This window comes from Nipponia nippon, unplaced genomic scaffold (genome assembly GCF_047370975.1).
Source record: "Nipponia nippon isolate SJK-2023a ecotype South Korea unplaced genomic scaffold, ASM4737097v1 scaffold_26, whole genome shotgun sequence".
NCBI lineage: Eukaryota > Metazoa > Chordata > Aves > Pelecaniformes > Threskiornithidae > Nipponia > Nipponia nippon.
In genome coordinates, this window is record NW_028262343.1 from 2,756,575 (window position 1) to 2,772,392 (window position 15,818).

Sequence of the window (15,818 nt, forward strand, 5' to 3'; positions counted from 1 at the left end):
GCCAAAGCAGCTTACAACAAGCATAGCTCAGCAAAGCATAACAGAATCTAAAAGCTAGACTCCTGAAAGTTTGCATTATTAATTCTAGCTCAGACAGCTCAAACATCTACATCTACAACCAGTTTTGCAAATAGTGTGCAAGTGTCTCAATAATGTGATTTCTTACAAAAAAATGTGGTGAACTGGAGCATGGTGAAAATTTAAGATATGAATGTCTTTGCAGGTCTGGAGCCAAGAATTGTAACTAGATGGGATGTTCAAAAATATGCAAGAAAGGCCTATGATTTAGGAATTCGTTTCATTGGAGGCTGCTGTGGATTTGAGCCATATCACATCCGAGCAATAGCTGAGGAGCTGGCTCCTGAAAGAGGATTTTTGCCAGAAGCTTCTGAGAAACATGGTAGCTGGGGCAATAACCTGAGCATGCATACCAAACCCTGGGTCAGAGCAAGGTATGTATATCTGAACTGGAAAGCACACCAGCACACTCCTTATAAAGGCTTACATTGGTCCATGCAGCAGACTAGCTTAACCAATATGGAGGTCTAAATATAACCGTAAACATTCTGTGTTAATAATTTTGAAGAATTAAATTTGATCTGGGAGCAGTAAAAGGGGCAAAGGGGCAGTAGGAGAGCTACAAAAATTCTCATCCCTCTTCAAAATGAACATTTGGTCTGAATTAATGTGAAAGTAATGAAAGTTTTGTAATATTTCCTTTTCTTTCTTTAGGGCAAGAAGAGAATACTGGGAGAATCTGAGGCCTGCTTCAGGCAGGCCATATTGTCCTTCAGTCTCAAAGCCAGATGGCTGGGGGGTAACCAAAGGAACCAGAGAGCTGATGCAACAGAAAGAAGCAACAAGTGAACAACAGCTGAAAGAGCTCTTCCAGAAACAGAAGTTCTAATCCACTGCAGTTGTCTGAATGTTAGAATGATTTATCTACAGACCATCTCATGCTTCACAAGAAAAATCTGTGAAGATGAGTACCCTGTTGATTTATCAGTTAACATGTAATGAAAGAGACAAAATGCAAAAATAATGTGATTACAGATTAATATGTCAAACATAATAAAATCTTTCTCTGGACGAATAGTTTAGAGAATACACAGTCAGAAGGAGTTTTGGATTCTCATAATAACTGAGCTTCTTGTTAGCTAGGTGCCATTAACTGGGTAGACACAGAAATACATGGAAAGTAATAATTGACTCAACTCACCTGTGAAAAGAGAAAAAGCCATCTATAAATACAGTATCAATGGACTTCCACTCCTGAGTCTGTTTTCAGTTTGGGATTATGTAGGAATTTCCTCAGGATTTGTTGAAGGTTACTTCAGGGACACACAAGCTGCCAGTGCTTCAGACACACAGTTATCTATAGCCACTTTCTTGACTTCAAGAGAATAAAAGTAAACTAGAAAATGCATCTTATAAATGGAATCAAAAGATAAGGAAAATGAGAATGAGATCTTGCAGGAATTTCTTACATGCAGGAGAAAGGTTCAGAGAACTTTTAGGAAAGAAAAATGATAGGTAAAGAACTCACTGTTTTTGTCTCAGGGTACCATGTACACAAGATTTACTTCTCTGGAGACTAAAACGGTTAAGAGATTATTCTGAAATTTTAAAAAGTCAAATAAATTAAAAGTAATATGATGGAATAGTATTGTATTATCTTCACACCTTAAATCATGAGAGCTCAAACAGAATAACATATCTCCAGTAAACAACTGTAATTTTCAAATGATCCAGCTGATTTCTGGATATCTCACTTGAAACACTTGGTTATCTCAAAATAGCATTTAAAACTGAAGCTTCCTAAAATATAACTCCTGTATATAAGAGTAGTAAAACATTCCATGATTCTTTTTAAGCTGATTGATTCAGTCTAGAGAAAATTAGCTATAAGAAGAGATGAAAAACCCTGTTAGGAAATAGATTAATCCACCTAAGTTAAGAAAACCCAAGGACATCTGTACGCTGAATTTGTTGAGAAGAGTTTTCTTAGAAAGGATATCACTACACTTGGAAACCATAAAGGACAAATTTCCATAGTTAATTTTTGTGAATTACCACACAACTTTTAGATTTCTCTCTAGAATCCCATTCCCACCCATTCTACGTTAAAGCCACTACTTTTATGAAAAATATGATTCTTGAAGTTAGAGTGTTGAAAGCTTTTGTTGGGCTACTTTTTATGTATAAGCTTATTTCATTATTTCTATCCGTGTTGATATTCTGCAGTTCAGGAAACATTTAAACATGCAACACTTTAGTGGGAAACTTCAAATATCCTTTTCAGACTGTTATTGGCAGACAGATTTTAGAGAAAGCCATCTGCCTTCATCATGCTTATAACAAATTGAAATAGTTACTAGCTGGAATTTTTGCCTGAAAGCCAAAAGTAGACAAATCAAGAAAGTGGATATTTTAAAATGTAGATTATTTGGAAAGCATCCATGTAAGTATATATGCACTACATTAAACTTCTTCCTAAACCCTTCTGGAAGTTCTCCCTGCATAAAGCAGAATAATGCAAAATCTGCAAAACAAAAGGGGCAGATCTTTGATCGCCACCAAAATGCACGCATGCAAAAGACACATGCATGATAAAGTGGCTTAAAATACAAGCTACAATTGCTAAATAAGTGTTTTGAACAATCATTACCAGTTTAGAGACTTCCTGTGGCAAAGGATGCAGCTTGACCATCATACTATATATAAGCAGCTGGACTGATTTTTTTAAACAGTCCAAGCATATAAAAATTCCTATTGAAGTGAATGAGTTCACAACAGAATATTTAAGAACTATGGTATTTAAGAAGATGATAAAATATGATTTTAAGCACTTAATTTTAGATACCCAGTTTAAAAAGGACCAAATTTTAACAGACACTAATCATGATGAGAAACACTGAAAAGGAGTTTTGAAGTCATTCAAAATAAGAGCTGACACAAGGGGGAAGCCATACAAGCCCTGTTTGATTCATATCACGGGCTGGGCTTAGAAAGAAATTGACAATGGGATGAAAATAAGTTGACAGGGTGCTTTATTGATCACTACAGAAGCCCCAAACTCTCTGGGGAAAAAAAAAACAACAACAAACCAACCAACAAAAGCCAAAGCATGCAAAACTGAGCAGCAAAGTCAACAAAGCTTTATTTCCCATTTCTTTCTTTGTAACATTTTGGTGAAGGGTAAGGGAACTGTTAGATTTGTTAAAGCTTTCTAATGGCTTATTACATGACTTATGAAGGAAATAAGACACAGGCTGGCAGTGCAATCCTAGGAAATTTGTTTCCTTAGAAAGCTTGTCTGAAAACTTAGATAATTGGAAGTGAAAGGGTTTTTAGAAGTTCACCTCCTATATTTAGTACCTTAAGGCAGGATCAGCTATTCATAGGAGATATTTGTTTAACCTGTTTGGAAATGCACCTAATGATGGAGCTTCTGTGCCAACCTCAGGCACTGTGGTTACTTCACTCTTAACAAATTTTTCCTAATTTGAATATTCCTTGATGGGATTTAAATCCATTATTTCTTTTCAGCTCATTACAGACATGAAGAATTTATTCCCTTTGTCTTTGCTGAAGTCTTTTATATATTTGAAGATTTGCATACATTCCTTGTTTCTCTCTCTCAGTTGAACAGACCCTGTTCATTCATTCTTTCCCTGTGGCCTCCGAGTCTGTGAATCATCATAAACCCAGAGATCACCTCCATCAGATCTTTTCTCAGAGCTTCCTAGCTCTATGTTTTTTTTTTTTTTTTTACCTGGAAGCAAAAGTGAAGTGATCTGAACCTTGGAAGTTCAGATCCGGAAGAGAAAATCCGAAGTCTTTGATATCTAAAGAATAAACCTTTACTCACAAGGCTGAATGTAAGGACAAGAGAGTGAGGAGGAAGGAGTGGCAGAGACAATGTGTAATGAACTGACCACAACCTCCATTCCCTGTCCACCTGTGCTGCTTGGGGGCAGGAGGTAGAGAAATCGGGAGTAAAGTTAAGCCCGGGAAGAAGGGAGGGGTGGGGGGAAGGTGTTTTAAGATTTGGTTTTATTTCTCATTATCCTACTCTGATTTGATTGGCAATAAATTAAATTAATTTCCCCGAGTCGAGTCTGGTTTGCCTGTGATGGTAATTAGTGAGTGATCTCCCTGTCCTTATCTCGACCCATGAGCCTTTCATCATATTTTTTTCTCCCCCTGTCCAGTTGAGGAGGGGGAGTGATAGAGCAGCTTGGTGGGCACCTGGTGTCCAGCCAAGGTCAACCCATCACACTGTTCTTTTGAGAAGAGAGTTTTCTAGGAGTCCTACCAAATCTGAAATCTCCATGTACCACAAATTTCTTCCTAAAGCAGTTGGTAGCTCATGGCTTCTTTTTCAACTCTATACACAAATGCAGTGGTAGGTTCAGTGACAATTTTTAACCTAAACATTAAAAGAAGTGGATTCATATATCTGTCTTGCTTTACTCCATTGACTTTATAAAATATCTAACAAACTAATCTCATTTCATCCTGCAATGTGTTAAATTATTTTAAGTATAGATACCATTGAAATAGGATGGGCAGAATATTTTCATAAAGTATATTATTTCAGCATCTTGCTTTATTACAAAAATTCTTCTCTATTACTTTTTCTTTATGTTCCACTTTATTGACAGAGATGTTATCATCTGACAAGTTTTATATGAGATATCAACCTCCACTACATACAATTACATGGAATTATGATACTAAATTTGGTCAACAGTGTATACATCTGTATACACACAGCTCCTGAGACACACAGTAATCAATTAAATCCCAAATTTAGGAATCTGAAGATGGAATTTCCATATATTTTAGTCAACTTCACCTCAGAGCTTCTGTGTCCAGTAAAGGTGTAAATCTGAAAAGAAAAGCAAATTTGGGTAACAGGACTTGATGCAATCAGAGTGGAGGATAGTTGCAAAGAAATGAATTTCAAAGCAGATTCAAGAAATATATGTTTGGAATAGGGAGAAGAAGCATGATTCTATCATCTCATGACTAACAAAGCAACAGCAAATGCATCGATCAAAAGATGCTTTACAAGCATTACCAGTTATCGATGGGTGGTTCAAGAGCATGGGTATTTTGTAGCATTCATTTGCAAACATTTGCATGTCATTATTTCAGTGCAGTTGAAGAAAGAGACCAATTGGCAACTAAAACACGGGAGGGAAATGGTCAAAAGCAAATAAGCCCTGCTTTGCAATTTACCTGCTTGCAAATCAAGAGAGTGCTATAAAGAGACCAAACCTGTTCAGTCCAGTAGGCTGGTCTTTGCCTTTTGGCAGACAGAGTAGCAAGCTTTATAGCAGGTGCTATGCAAAATCCCTTGATTTTTATTTCTAATCAAACAAAAAAAGTAGGGCAGTTCCACCCAAGAAAAAAAAAAAGAATAAAAAGACCGTACTATTCTTTGGGTCAAGCAGCATTCTTCTGCCACATTGGGAAGGAAGGGAAGTCTTTTCCTGTAAAGGGAAAGGCTTGTATGCAAAAAGGTTGCACGTTCTTTTCAATTATGTCAGTTGGCCTGCTGGAAGATCCTCCTGGCTCTTCCTACAAACCTTTCTGTAAAAAGGCATTTCTTAGTAGTATCACAGTACTACAGCATCAAGAAAAATCAAAGATGTGTCTTATTAAGGCAAAAGCTTTTTAAAAATCTTGTTTCTCACCATATAATTTCTGCTCAGACTTTCTATATGAAGAAATGTCATCAAATTGTACTTTAAATACAGAGGCTTGTAGCTATCTATGCAAATACTGCCTCCTGGCGACTCTTTGTATGGCTACAGGATGGAGGAAGGTGGAATCTCAAATGGCTTCTCAAATTTGTATACACAGACAGAAATCAGAAGAGCAATTAATTTCTATTTAATTTCAGAACAGACTTAATTACACCTGTATTTGTTACTTAACAAGGAAGTTTTTTCTTTATAAGCACTGTCAAAGCTAATTACATCTCCAATTGTGCAACATTTCATTCTTATTTTACTGCCAGAATAAAAGGGCTGGACTGAAGTTTTTCTTTGAATATGGCTAGATCAGCTCTTATTTTAAAACGTTAGAGAATGTAATATGGCATATGATGTAGACAATTTATAAGAAAAAGGACAGTGGAGAAAAGATTATGTTAGAAGGTAGTTAACAAATGTAAAACTTAACTTAAAATATATCTAAACACTACCTTCTCCTTGCCTCCCCTCTAGCACTACTCTGAAGTCCCGACATTATTAGAATGCTGAATTTCCAAAGTTTAATTCTTAGTAGTTAAGAATTTTAACCAGACATCCTTAAATCTGCGTACTTGTGTGCTCATTCTATACAATAATACAGAGGCAAAGAGACACTGTGTGTAATATTAAATGCTAAATAGTAAATGGTAGGTTTTCCATCCCACTTCCTCATGTCCTCTCTGTGGTCATGCAGGTAAAACCACAGGGTGGCCTGTGGTGTGTATCCACTATATCCTCTCTCTTGAGCAGAGGGACGCTGACTCCTAATGGCTGAGATACTGGTCCATACAGGTGAGGAGTAGGATATATCCTCTTTGAGCTGCTGGAACTCCCGGGACAGTTTTTTGGACAGTTTTTCCACAGCCGAGACGCAGGCCCATAGGGAGGAAGAGAGACTTTCTTCATATTGCCAGAGTTGGCCAGCCATTTCATCCACTGTTTGTCCCTCTCCGTCTTTCCAGGTCATTACTGCCAACAAGTTGACATACGATGCTGGTGCTCTCTGTACAAACTTCCACCACATAGGTTCTGTGCACTGCACTTCATCTGGATCTTTGGATAACTGCTCGTTGCTCAGGTCACGATAAATCACCTCCAGCACGGCTAATTCCCTCAGGTACTGGATTCCTCTCTCCATGGTGGTCCACTTGCCTGGGTGACATAGAACATCTTCCTTGAAGGGATACCTTTCCTTCACGCCTGACAGGAGTCACCTCCAGAGGCTGAGGGCTTGTGCCCCTTTTCCAATTGCTTTGTCAATGCCCCCTTCCCTAGAAAGGGATCCCAGCTGCTTGGCTTCCCTACCCTCTAATTCCAGGCTACTGGCCCCGTTATCCCAGCATCAGAGCAGCCAGGTGATGATGTGCTTGCCTGGATGGCGGCCGAAATCTTTTTGCATATCTCGCAGCTCACTCAGGGACAGGGATTGGGTTGTTACCATCTCATTTACGAGTTCTGCCTCTTCCTCCTCCTGTTCTCTTGATGGCCCTGGTTCATCTTCATCCCTTACTAAACGAACTGACTTTTTCATCCAATATTTCTTCTTGTGTATAGGGGCGACTGATACTGGCACGGGTTGGTGCCCTGGTTCAGCTGCAGTGCCTGTCACCGGGGTTTGAGTAGCCGCAGTGCCTGTTGCCAAGGTTTGAGTAGCCACAGTGCCTGTCGTGGGTGTTGGAGTAGATGCAGTGCCCATTGCGGGGGAAGATCTATGGGTGGTATTCTTAAATAGTTGTTTAACCATAAACAAGACCTGAACCACATTCAGGAGACATAGCAATAGGAACATGCCTGTTTGAACATCCTAAGGATATTCAGAATTCTGAAGAGCTGTTTTAACTAGCCTGAAGGAGAAAGGGAAAGTGAAGGAGCGGAGGAAAGTGTCCCCCCTGTCTCCCCCATAGATTAGTTCTCCGAGAAGAGTTAAAAAGTGTAATTACTAATAGTTTCCAAGAGATGGCTCCCGAAGTACAGAGGTGACGGCAATGCCGAGTACAATCTCAGGACCAAGAATTTTATACCATAGGCCAGTGTTACACAGTACAGCAAAGCGATAACTGTAATCCAACTCCCAGAGGTGATAAACAGCACCACAGGGAGTGCATACAGCAAGTAAGATGTTACATAACACAACTCTGAGAACAAGCACAACTCTGAGAGCAAATGAATCAACATTGTGACCAGCGATTACTAAACTAATATAATGAATGCTTATCACAAATTTGTTTTAACATGCTCTGGTCAGATCTGTCACTATCTCAAACCCTTCACGCCCCACGTTGGGCACCAAAAAGGAGTGTTGTGTTTTAACCCGGCAGGCAGCTAAACACCACACAGCCGTTCGCTCACTCCCCCCTCTCCCCAATGGGATGGGGGAGAGAATTGGAAAAAAAAAGGGGAAATAAAAAGGAAAATTCGTGGGTTGAGATAAAGACAGTTTAATAGGACAGAAATGGAAGGGAAAATAATAATAATAACAACAATAATAATGATAAAAGAATATACAAAACAAGTGATGCACAATGCAATCGCTCACCATCTGCTGACCGATGCCCAGCCAGTCCCCGAGCAGCGATTGCTGCCCCCCAGCCAACTCCCCCCAGCTTATATACTGAGCATCACGTCATATGGTATGGAATAGCCCTTTGGCCAGTCTGGGTCAGCTGTCCTGGCTGTGCCCCCTTCCAGCTTCTTGCTGGCAGAGCATGGGAAGCTAAAAAGTCCTTGACTAGTATAAACACTACTTAGCAACAACTAAAACATCAGTGTGTTATCATCAACATTATTCTCCTACTAAATCCAAAACACAGCACTATACCAGCTACTAGGAAAAAAAAAATTAACTCTATCCTAGCCGAAACCAGGACACAGAGAAAAAGGTAAACCCAGCTATGAGGATTGTTCTGTGCCAGGGAAGGAAAACTCCCTATATACATTTCAAATGTGTGTCACAAATAAAGGCTGGCAGATATGGGATCCAGCAGAAAAGAACCTACAAGATGTCCCTTCTAAATGTAAAACTGCAGCAGAAAACAAAATAAAAAAAAATTAACAAAGGTATTTTGGACTCTTGAAACTTTAAGCAAAGGGAAGAGTCTGCCAAAGCAGGACTCCCTGTAGCAAACCTCAAGATAATGCACTTCAGTCTCAACACACCATAACCATCCATATATGTCTGGAAACTAATACCACACTGGCAGTCTGGGCCCTAAATTCTATCTTTAGGCACTATCTGCTTGCACTTCAACAAAAAACTTGAGACTTTTTTTCAGCTCGACTTTTCTAGTGCATTAAAATATGTGGTGTTCAGACAATCCAGTGCTCACTGAAGAGCAATACCAGAAGTAGAACTAAATCCTTGTGGTTTACTCAGTTTCCTACAATAAAGCCATAAAAATATTATGCAGTTCTCCATCAGCTAAGTTCTCAGTGAATGAGTCTATGATCTGTGGGCAATTGCAGCACTTTGCTGAAGTTGCTGGCATGCTAATTATCTTCCACTCAGCCTATTTGAGGAAACAATTTAGAGGGACCCCTTTGTTTAGCGATGGCTAAAATTGCAGCAAATCAGTCCCACAGAGACTAAGCCACGCTGAGGGTGGGGCAACAGCTGAGCTGTAGGGTCCCATGGGTTCTCCTCGAGTATGGGAAATAGCACAGATGTATGGGATTGATTTGAATGCAGAACAGTATGTGTGTGTGTGTAGGCATGCATATGTATACATGTTTTTAACAAACAGTGCAGTGAAGAGAAACTCTGCAGATGCAGACAAACAAGTCAGCAAAAAAAAAGCAAGACGTGACCAGAGAAACAGCAGCAGGAACACTACCATGAACAAAACTAAAGCAGCTTTTGAGCTGTCTGTGCTGAAAAAGGCTTGGAACTGAGAACAGAGAAACTTGCTCCTGTTACTTGAGTTCAAATATACTAAAAGAAATACACAGCCTCTCTAAAAGCACTGGATTGCATTAAAAAATACCTAGCTACATCTTCAGTTTCTTCTTTTACTGGAAATAGCCCCTGAGACTCCTCCCAAACGGATTCATTATTCATGCTGAAATGAAGAAACAATATTAAGGTAGAAAATTTGGGAAGCCGTACAGGAATTGGAACTAAAATCTGAAATCAGAAGATTATCATCTGGAACGTATCTGCAACTAGTTTAATTTCTGGGTTTTGGGTGTATGCTTTTGAAACTGAAATAAGGAATGCCTTCAACTACTTGATTTATGAAAGTTGCACAATGCCATATCTGTACTTTATGTCTATATAAAACTGTTGACTAAAAAAAAACCTGGGTTGGAATTCAGTTTTGATGGAAACAGACCTCCTTAGTGCCCTCTCTAGCAACCTAACTGCTACCTCCAGAATGCAGACTGCCATCTTAGTCTCACCTGCTCCTTCCTCGTCTTGCCTGTCTATCAGGAAGCAAACAGAATGCACATACCGACAGCGTTAGTGAGAACAGTACGAGTTGTTACTGAACGAAATCACTATATTGGAAAAGAAAATATACCACATAACCACATATATATTACAAATTAATTACACAATTTGCTCTATTTCCTTTAACAACAACAACAAAAAGTTAAAAAGAAGAAACAATGCAGTGATTCAACCAGACCCATATATTGTATTTCAGGGTATCATCTGTGCTGCTCCAGACACTGCTTTGGTTGAGGTACAAACCTATGTACTTGCTGAACACTGGAATATATTCAGAATATTATTTTCCTCCCTATTGTTATTGCAAGAGTTTGCAAGAGTTTACAAGAGGTTGTAAATGATGCTCCTTTCAGAGATGCCTCCACATCGGAATCAAAAGGCTACAAAAGGTCTCACAGGAACTGGAAGTTGTAGCTAGAAATCAGAAATAACCTTGCAATATTGGAAGTGCCAATTGCAAAATGAAAGAAAATGGAAGTAAAAAGTATGCAGAGAAGAGCTGGTCAAAGATAAATGCACAAAGATTATTGCTTTGATTTAAATTTTAATGATTTTTGAGGGAAGAAGATAAGAAAATAAAATATCTTTATAATGTATATACTCATGAGCAAGGGAGAAAACAATTTGGAAATTTTAAAAAATATTTTAGGGTCAAAATTTCAGTTCATTTTTGTCATAAACCAAAAACATTTTAAGTCAAATTACATTTTCTAAGGAAAATGTAGTAGAGAAAAATCCCTTTTTTTAATCCAAAAGTGTAGCTAGATTTTAACTGGTGCACCCAAAGGTGGCCAAGCAACAAGAATACAAGTGATGGAATTAGAGAGGAAAGAGGAAAACAATAACCAAATTAGGAAGAAAACAAAAGCAGGGAAAGTAGAACAGGAGGAAAGAGTGAAACAAACTGCTTACCTCTTGCTGCAGTGCTCTGAAAGGTTTTCTGTTTCACTTGTCTTTCACGCTCACCGTGTCCTCCCCAAGGATCTCAGTGTTTCACAAGTGTAGAGATGCATCATCATAAAAATGCATTTGCATCACAGCGTATCCTACATTTTTTTCAACCTTCCTTTTTCTTGACTTGCTTCACACCTCCATCATTGACTACAGTCCATTAAAATTATTTAGAATGTATTTCTGATCCATCAGTCTGTCTGCAACAAACTCATCACTGCAGATTCCCACCCAGCAGTTTCCTGCCCCTCTACAGCCGCAACTTCCATTTCCTTCCAGGCTACAGCTCCTCTCATTGATAGAGTTCGTAGGTGGTAAAATGTATTTGTGTGGCTAAATTGGAGAAACTGCTTCTTTAAAGGCAGTGGGAGATCTAATTACAAAACAGTCCTTAGCCTTTACTCGGGCACCAATTAATTCTTCCTGGGCCCCAAAACCTTTTTGTCTCATAGGTCGAAGGCACAATAGCTCCCATTGCTTCTTTGCCCTTTACAAGCCACAGTATTCCAGCAAAATAAATTTGAAACTGGTCAGTATTTCACAAGGAAAATGTTTATATTATTTTAAAGATTCACAAAATTTCATTTTCATAATGAAATAAAAATGCTTTCCTCTGACCTTTGAGAAGGAAATACAAAACATAAAATAATTTTGTTTACATTTCCATCTAATGCCACTGAAACAGTTTTTATTTCCAGTCAAAGTGAAGAAGAAATTTGAATAAAACAAAAAAAAAGTCTTTGGTTTTCTTCAAATATTTTCATACAAAATCAGCTGGTTTTTGCCTACAAGCCCAACGGAGTGAAGGGGCTTGGCCTCCCACCAAGGCCCTGGGCTGTGGGGCAGAAACTTATGTCCCAAGTTGTCCAAAGTACAAAAGTCCAGCTCAGTCGGTATGAACAAGTTATGCAGTTAATCCAAAATTGTACGGTAAAGATGGGAACTAAGTAGACTGTAGGATGGGATATGTAATTAAATGTAGGTTAAGAGAACATTTGCTGCTGGCTGAAAAGAAACATGGGGGCTTGGGTTCCTGTGTAGAAGCCCAGCCAGACCAACTGTTTTGAACACCAGGGAACAAAGAAAGGTAGAGAGGTCATTTGGTCCTAAAAGAGACACAGCAAAATAAACATGAAATAAACTTTCATTAAATTCTTTACTATGAAGGTGGTGAGACACTGGAACAGGTTGCCCAGAGAAGCTGTGGATGCCCCATCCCTGGAAGTGTTCAAGGTCAGGTTGGATGGGGCTTTGAGCAACCTGGTCTAGTGAAAGATGCCCCTGCCCATGGCAGGGGGTTGGAACTAGATGATCTTTAAAGGTCCCTTCCAACTCAAACCATTCTGTGATTCTATGATTCTATGATTCTATGATTTTCTTATGAAATTAGGTTTTCTTCCCAAGGCAAGGAAGAAAATGGTTAATGAGGGCTAGTTGATGTTTATCCTGTATCCATTCCAGCTCAAATAAAAGTGTAAAAGTTCTTTAAAGAAAACACAGTCAGTAGCACAGTAAATCATGGTATTTGAAGTTATGCATGGCTCTCAAACTGTAATAGGAACAGCAGTTCAGATTGTCTGATTATCTGATATTCAAAGGCACGTGCCCTGAGAGAAGCTCAGACAGGGAAAAGACAGCCAGGAAACATCAGTGTTGAGCAGAGGTAGCAGGCTGTAAAACAGTATTGTCTATAAAAGTCAGAAAAGATTAAAGCTAGAAAGGTCTCCAGGTACCCATCCAAGGACCATGAAAAGATTGTGTGGCAAATATAGATCCACTGTGACCCCTCTGGGTCTCCTTTCCTCAGTCCCTAAGAAACACCCTGACAAGAGCAGTGCCGAGAGCTTCAGCAAACGCAGCTGCTGGAAGACAACTTGCATTCCTGCTGTCACACCTTTTCACTTGTGCCCCTTTTCTTCCCCAATGTGTATCTTCTTCTTTCTGCTCCTCTTCCTATGCATTTAGCTTATGTCTTAGCTGGCCAGCTCACTCTTTTTGGCAGCATCGATGCAAGTCTAAAACAGGGAGGCAGAGGAAAGCAATGCCTTAAAACAGCTCAATGCTCGCAAAAGCCAAACCTTGGAGTCACCATGTGCTATGCTCAGTCTCCTCTAGCAACAATGTTGTAAATTAAAGTCAGGAGCAAAAACAGAAGGTGCATTTTCTAACAACTTGTGGTTTTTTTTCCTTTCTCCTTTTGTGTGCGCTTGTCTTAATTTATCATTGAGGAGGCAAATTCAGGCTTTTCCCACAACAGTAATAACAGCAGCTCTGGCTCATCATCTTAACTTCTTCTTCATCCAAAAAGAGCAGTTATTACCATCTTTAATAGCACCTAAAAGGCTGCAAAATACAAGAGTTTCCCTTATTATAAGAAACAAAACAAAACCGACAACCGCTACTGCAGCTATGGGGAAAGGAAATAAGAGAAGTGGTTAAAATCTCACTTAACTGCTTTCCCTGCTTTTTTCTTTTCTTTGTGGCTAATAAAGGTTTAAACTTCTGGTAATTTTTTTTTTAGATGTGGGTGTTTGTTGAAGTACGTTTGGCTGTCTCTGAATGGTCAGACTTTAACTATTCAGTATTGTACAGTGGGTCATATAAATAAATACCTTTGACCCTCCTGACTCATTTGTTCCAGTAAAACAGGCTTAAAGCTTCTAACTAATACAAGATGTCACTATCCCCCACAGATGACTATAAACACTGTGCCATTGTTTCTTCATTATTTCCTTCTTCCCAGTGCTTTTCCTCTCACTGCTTAGCTGCCCCATCCCTACTAACTTAGGAGCCCCAGCCACCCCTGCTCTCCTCAGGAATGAGCTGTTCTTACCCTGATATCTTTTACTGAACTGAAAGGCAGTCCTTTATGCTAAAACCCAGAGTCTTTACTTACTCTTGGATACATAAACCTGAGAAAACACAATATTTCTGATGATGACGAGGTGAGGCCTGAGTGCCTTTTTATAGTTAAGATCATTCATATACTTGCCTTCAAGATTCTGGCCTACAATTGCAGTATAATTTGTTACCCCATTGCAGCTCACCCCTCCCTTCTGGCCTCGGCAGCCACTGCAGCATCTCCATTTCTTCCCATAGCATCACTCTGCACTGTCTTCTGTATAGCCACTTTCCTTGGAAAGACTCTCTAAGCATGCCAGGCTTCCAGGCATCCATCCTCTCCCAATTTATTATTCCCTGCTAATATCACAGATTCTAGCCAATATAAAGCCAAAGGACTTCACCCAGTATCGAAACTGCAGAAGGTAAATAAGTTAGACACAAGGAAACACCTTCCCATCACAAACTAGGCGGTGTCATAGTTCACCTAACAAGACTGAGGAATCTCTGTTGTTGGACATTTCAGAAAAGAGATGGCAGGGACATCTGGCAGGAACAGGTTACCTGCAGTGGATTACGTTCTGGGAGAATGGGATGTTCTGCCTGATCTGTTGAGGTCCTTCCCAGAGATAGGTCCTGATTGTGTAATAAAAGTAGCAATATCTGACTCCACCTAAGCCAGATAAGCCTACCCTGAGTTCTGTTCAAGTGGCCACTTAAACACTGTGGTCAAATTACACTGAAGCCAGCCTCTTGGTAATTGTTTAACAAAAGAAATATGTTGCCACCACCTATTGTCCCATTGCAGGTTGCCCTTTTTATACCTGCCTTTTCCCATACCCCTTCCTCTGCTTCTTAGTGTCTGCTCTGATTGCAAACATGTCCAGACAAATAGCTTATGTGAAATCTTGGCCATACTGCTTGGAATGGAAGATGTTCCTTTCAAGTCAGTGAGACAATTCAGGGTAGTAAAGTTAAGCACATACATGTCTGTAAAATATTAGCATAATAACAATGCAGATTTGAGGGACTGTGGAGGCTCACATTCAGATAGCTGTAATAAGGAATTACAGATCATCTACACTGAAGTTATACTTTTGATGATTGGAATGGCATTGAAGCTTTTGCAGTTCTACAAAGTAAAAATAGGGTCCTGCAGTAAAAATTAGTTTTTCATTGCCATATAAAATACATTTGATGCCACTCAGAATCCTCAGGAAAATTCCAAATGCAATTTGTGAAACTGAAATGAAGGGATGCTGAACAAAGGCACCAGATGGGGAGTCTCCTGTTATTAACGAGGTCACCAGTGAAACATCCATTCCCAGAAGGAAATGATCAGTATCTCACTGCAGCAAGGCTAAACAAGAGATGAGGCAATAGAAATTTTTGATTCAAGCTGTTGAACTCCTCTGACATATCCAATAAAAATCAGAATACATTGCAGCTGACTTGAATTAGTCACAAGTGAAGACCTTCAGTAGATCGGTTTCTGTCAGCAGACATATTCAAAACTTTGGCTGAAAATGATCAAAAGACAGAACATAGGTTAAAGTCTGTCAATCTATTCTAAAGCCTTATAGAATACAGAACATCACTAAAAAGAATACAGTTGTTAATTACAGAAGAACCGGTGATATTTTAAATAAGCAGAAATAGAGTGATTAATGCAAAAATTAGTTTGCTGTGTGTGACGGGTACACCCACTCTGAGTGAACAGTACTTTGGTTCAGGCATCACCGACAAGTAGGCCTGACTGAAGTCAGCCCTGCTGTGCAAACCTTGTGAAATTGTGCTAGGCCATATCTTCTCAG

General features: G+C 39.3%; 1 protein-coding gene and 1 long non-coding RNA gene across 2 annotated transcripts in view; one reads left to right on the forward strand and one right to left on the reverse strand.

Moving 5' to 3' along the window:
• Positions 1-907, forward strand: part of LOC104011959 (betaine--homocysteine S-methyltransferase 1-like) — a 19,970-nt gene extending 19,063 nt beyond the window's left edge. The window contains exons 7-8 of the mRNA XM_087762627.1: positions 224-452; positions 733-907. Coding sequence (XP_087618753.1) covers positions 224-452; positions 733-907 — 404 coding nt within the window. The remainder of the gene's footprint in view (positions 1-223; positions 453-732) is intronic.
• The window catches only part of LOC148055154 (uncharacterized), a 14,113-nt gene extending 1,625 nt beyond the window's left edge, over positions 1-12,488 (reverse strand). Inside the window, exons 1-2 of the long non-coding RNA XR_015705881.1 lie at positions 11,125-12,488; positions 1,220-1,393 (exon numbers count right to left, since the gene is read on the reverse strand). This is a non-coding gene — a long non-coding RNA (uncharacterized LOC148055154). The remainder of the gene's footprint in view (positions 1-1,219; positions 1,394-11,124) is intronic.
• Between the last annotated feature and the right edge of the window lie 3,330 nt (positions 12,489-15,818).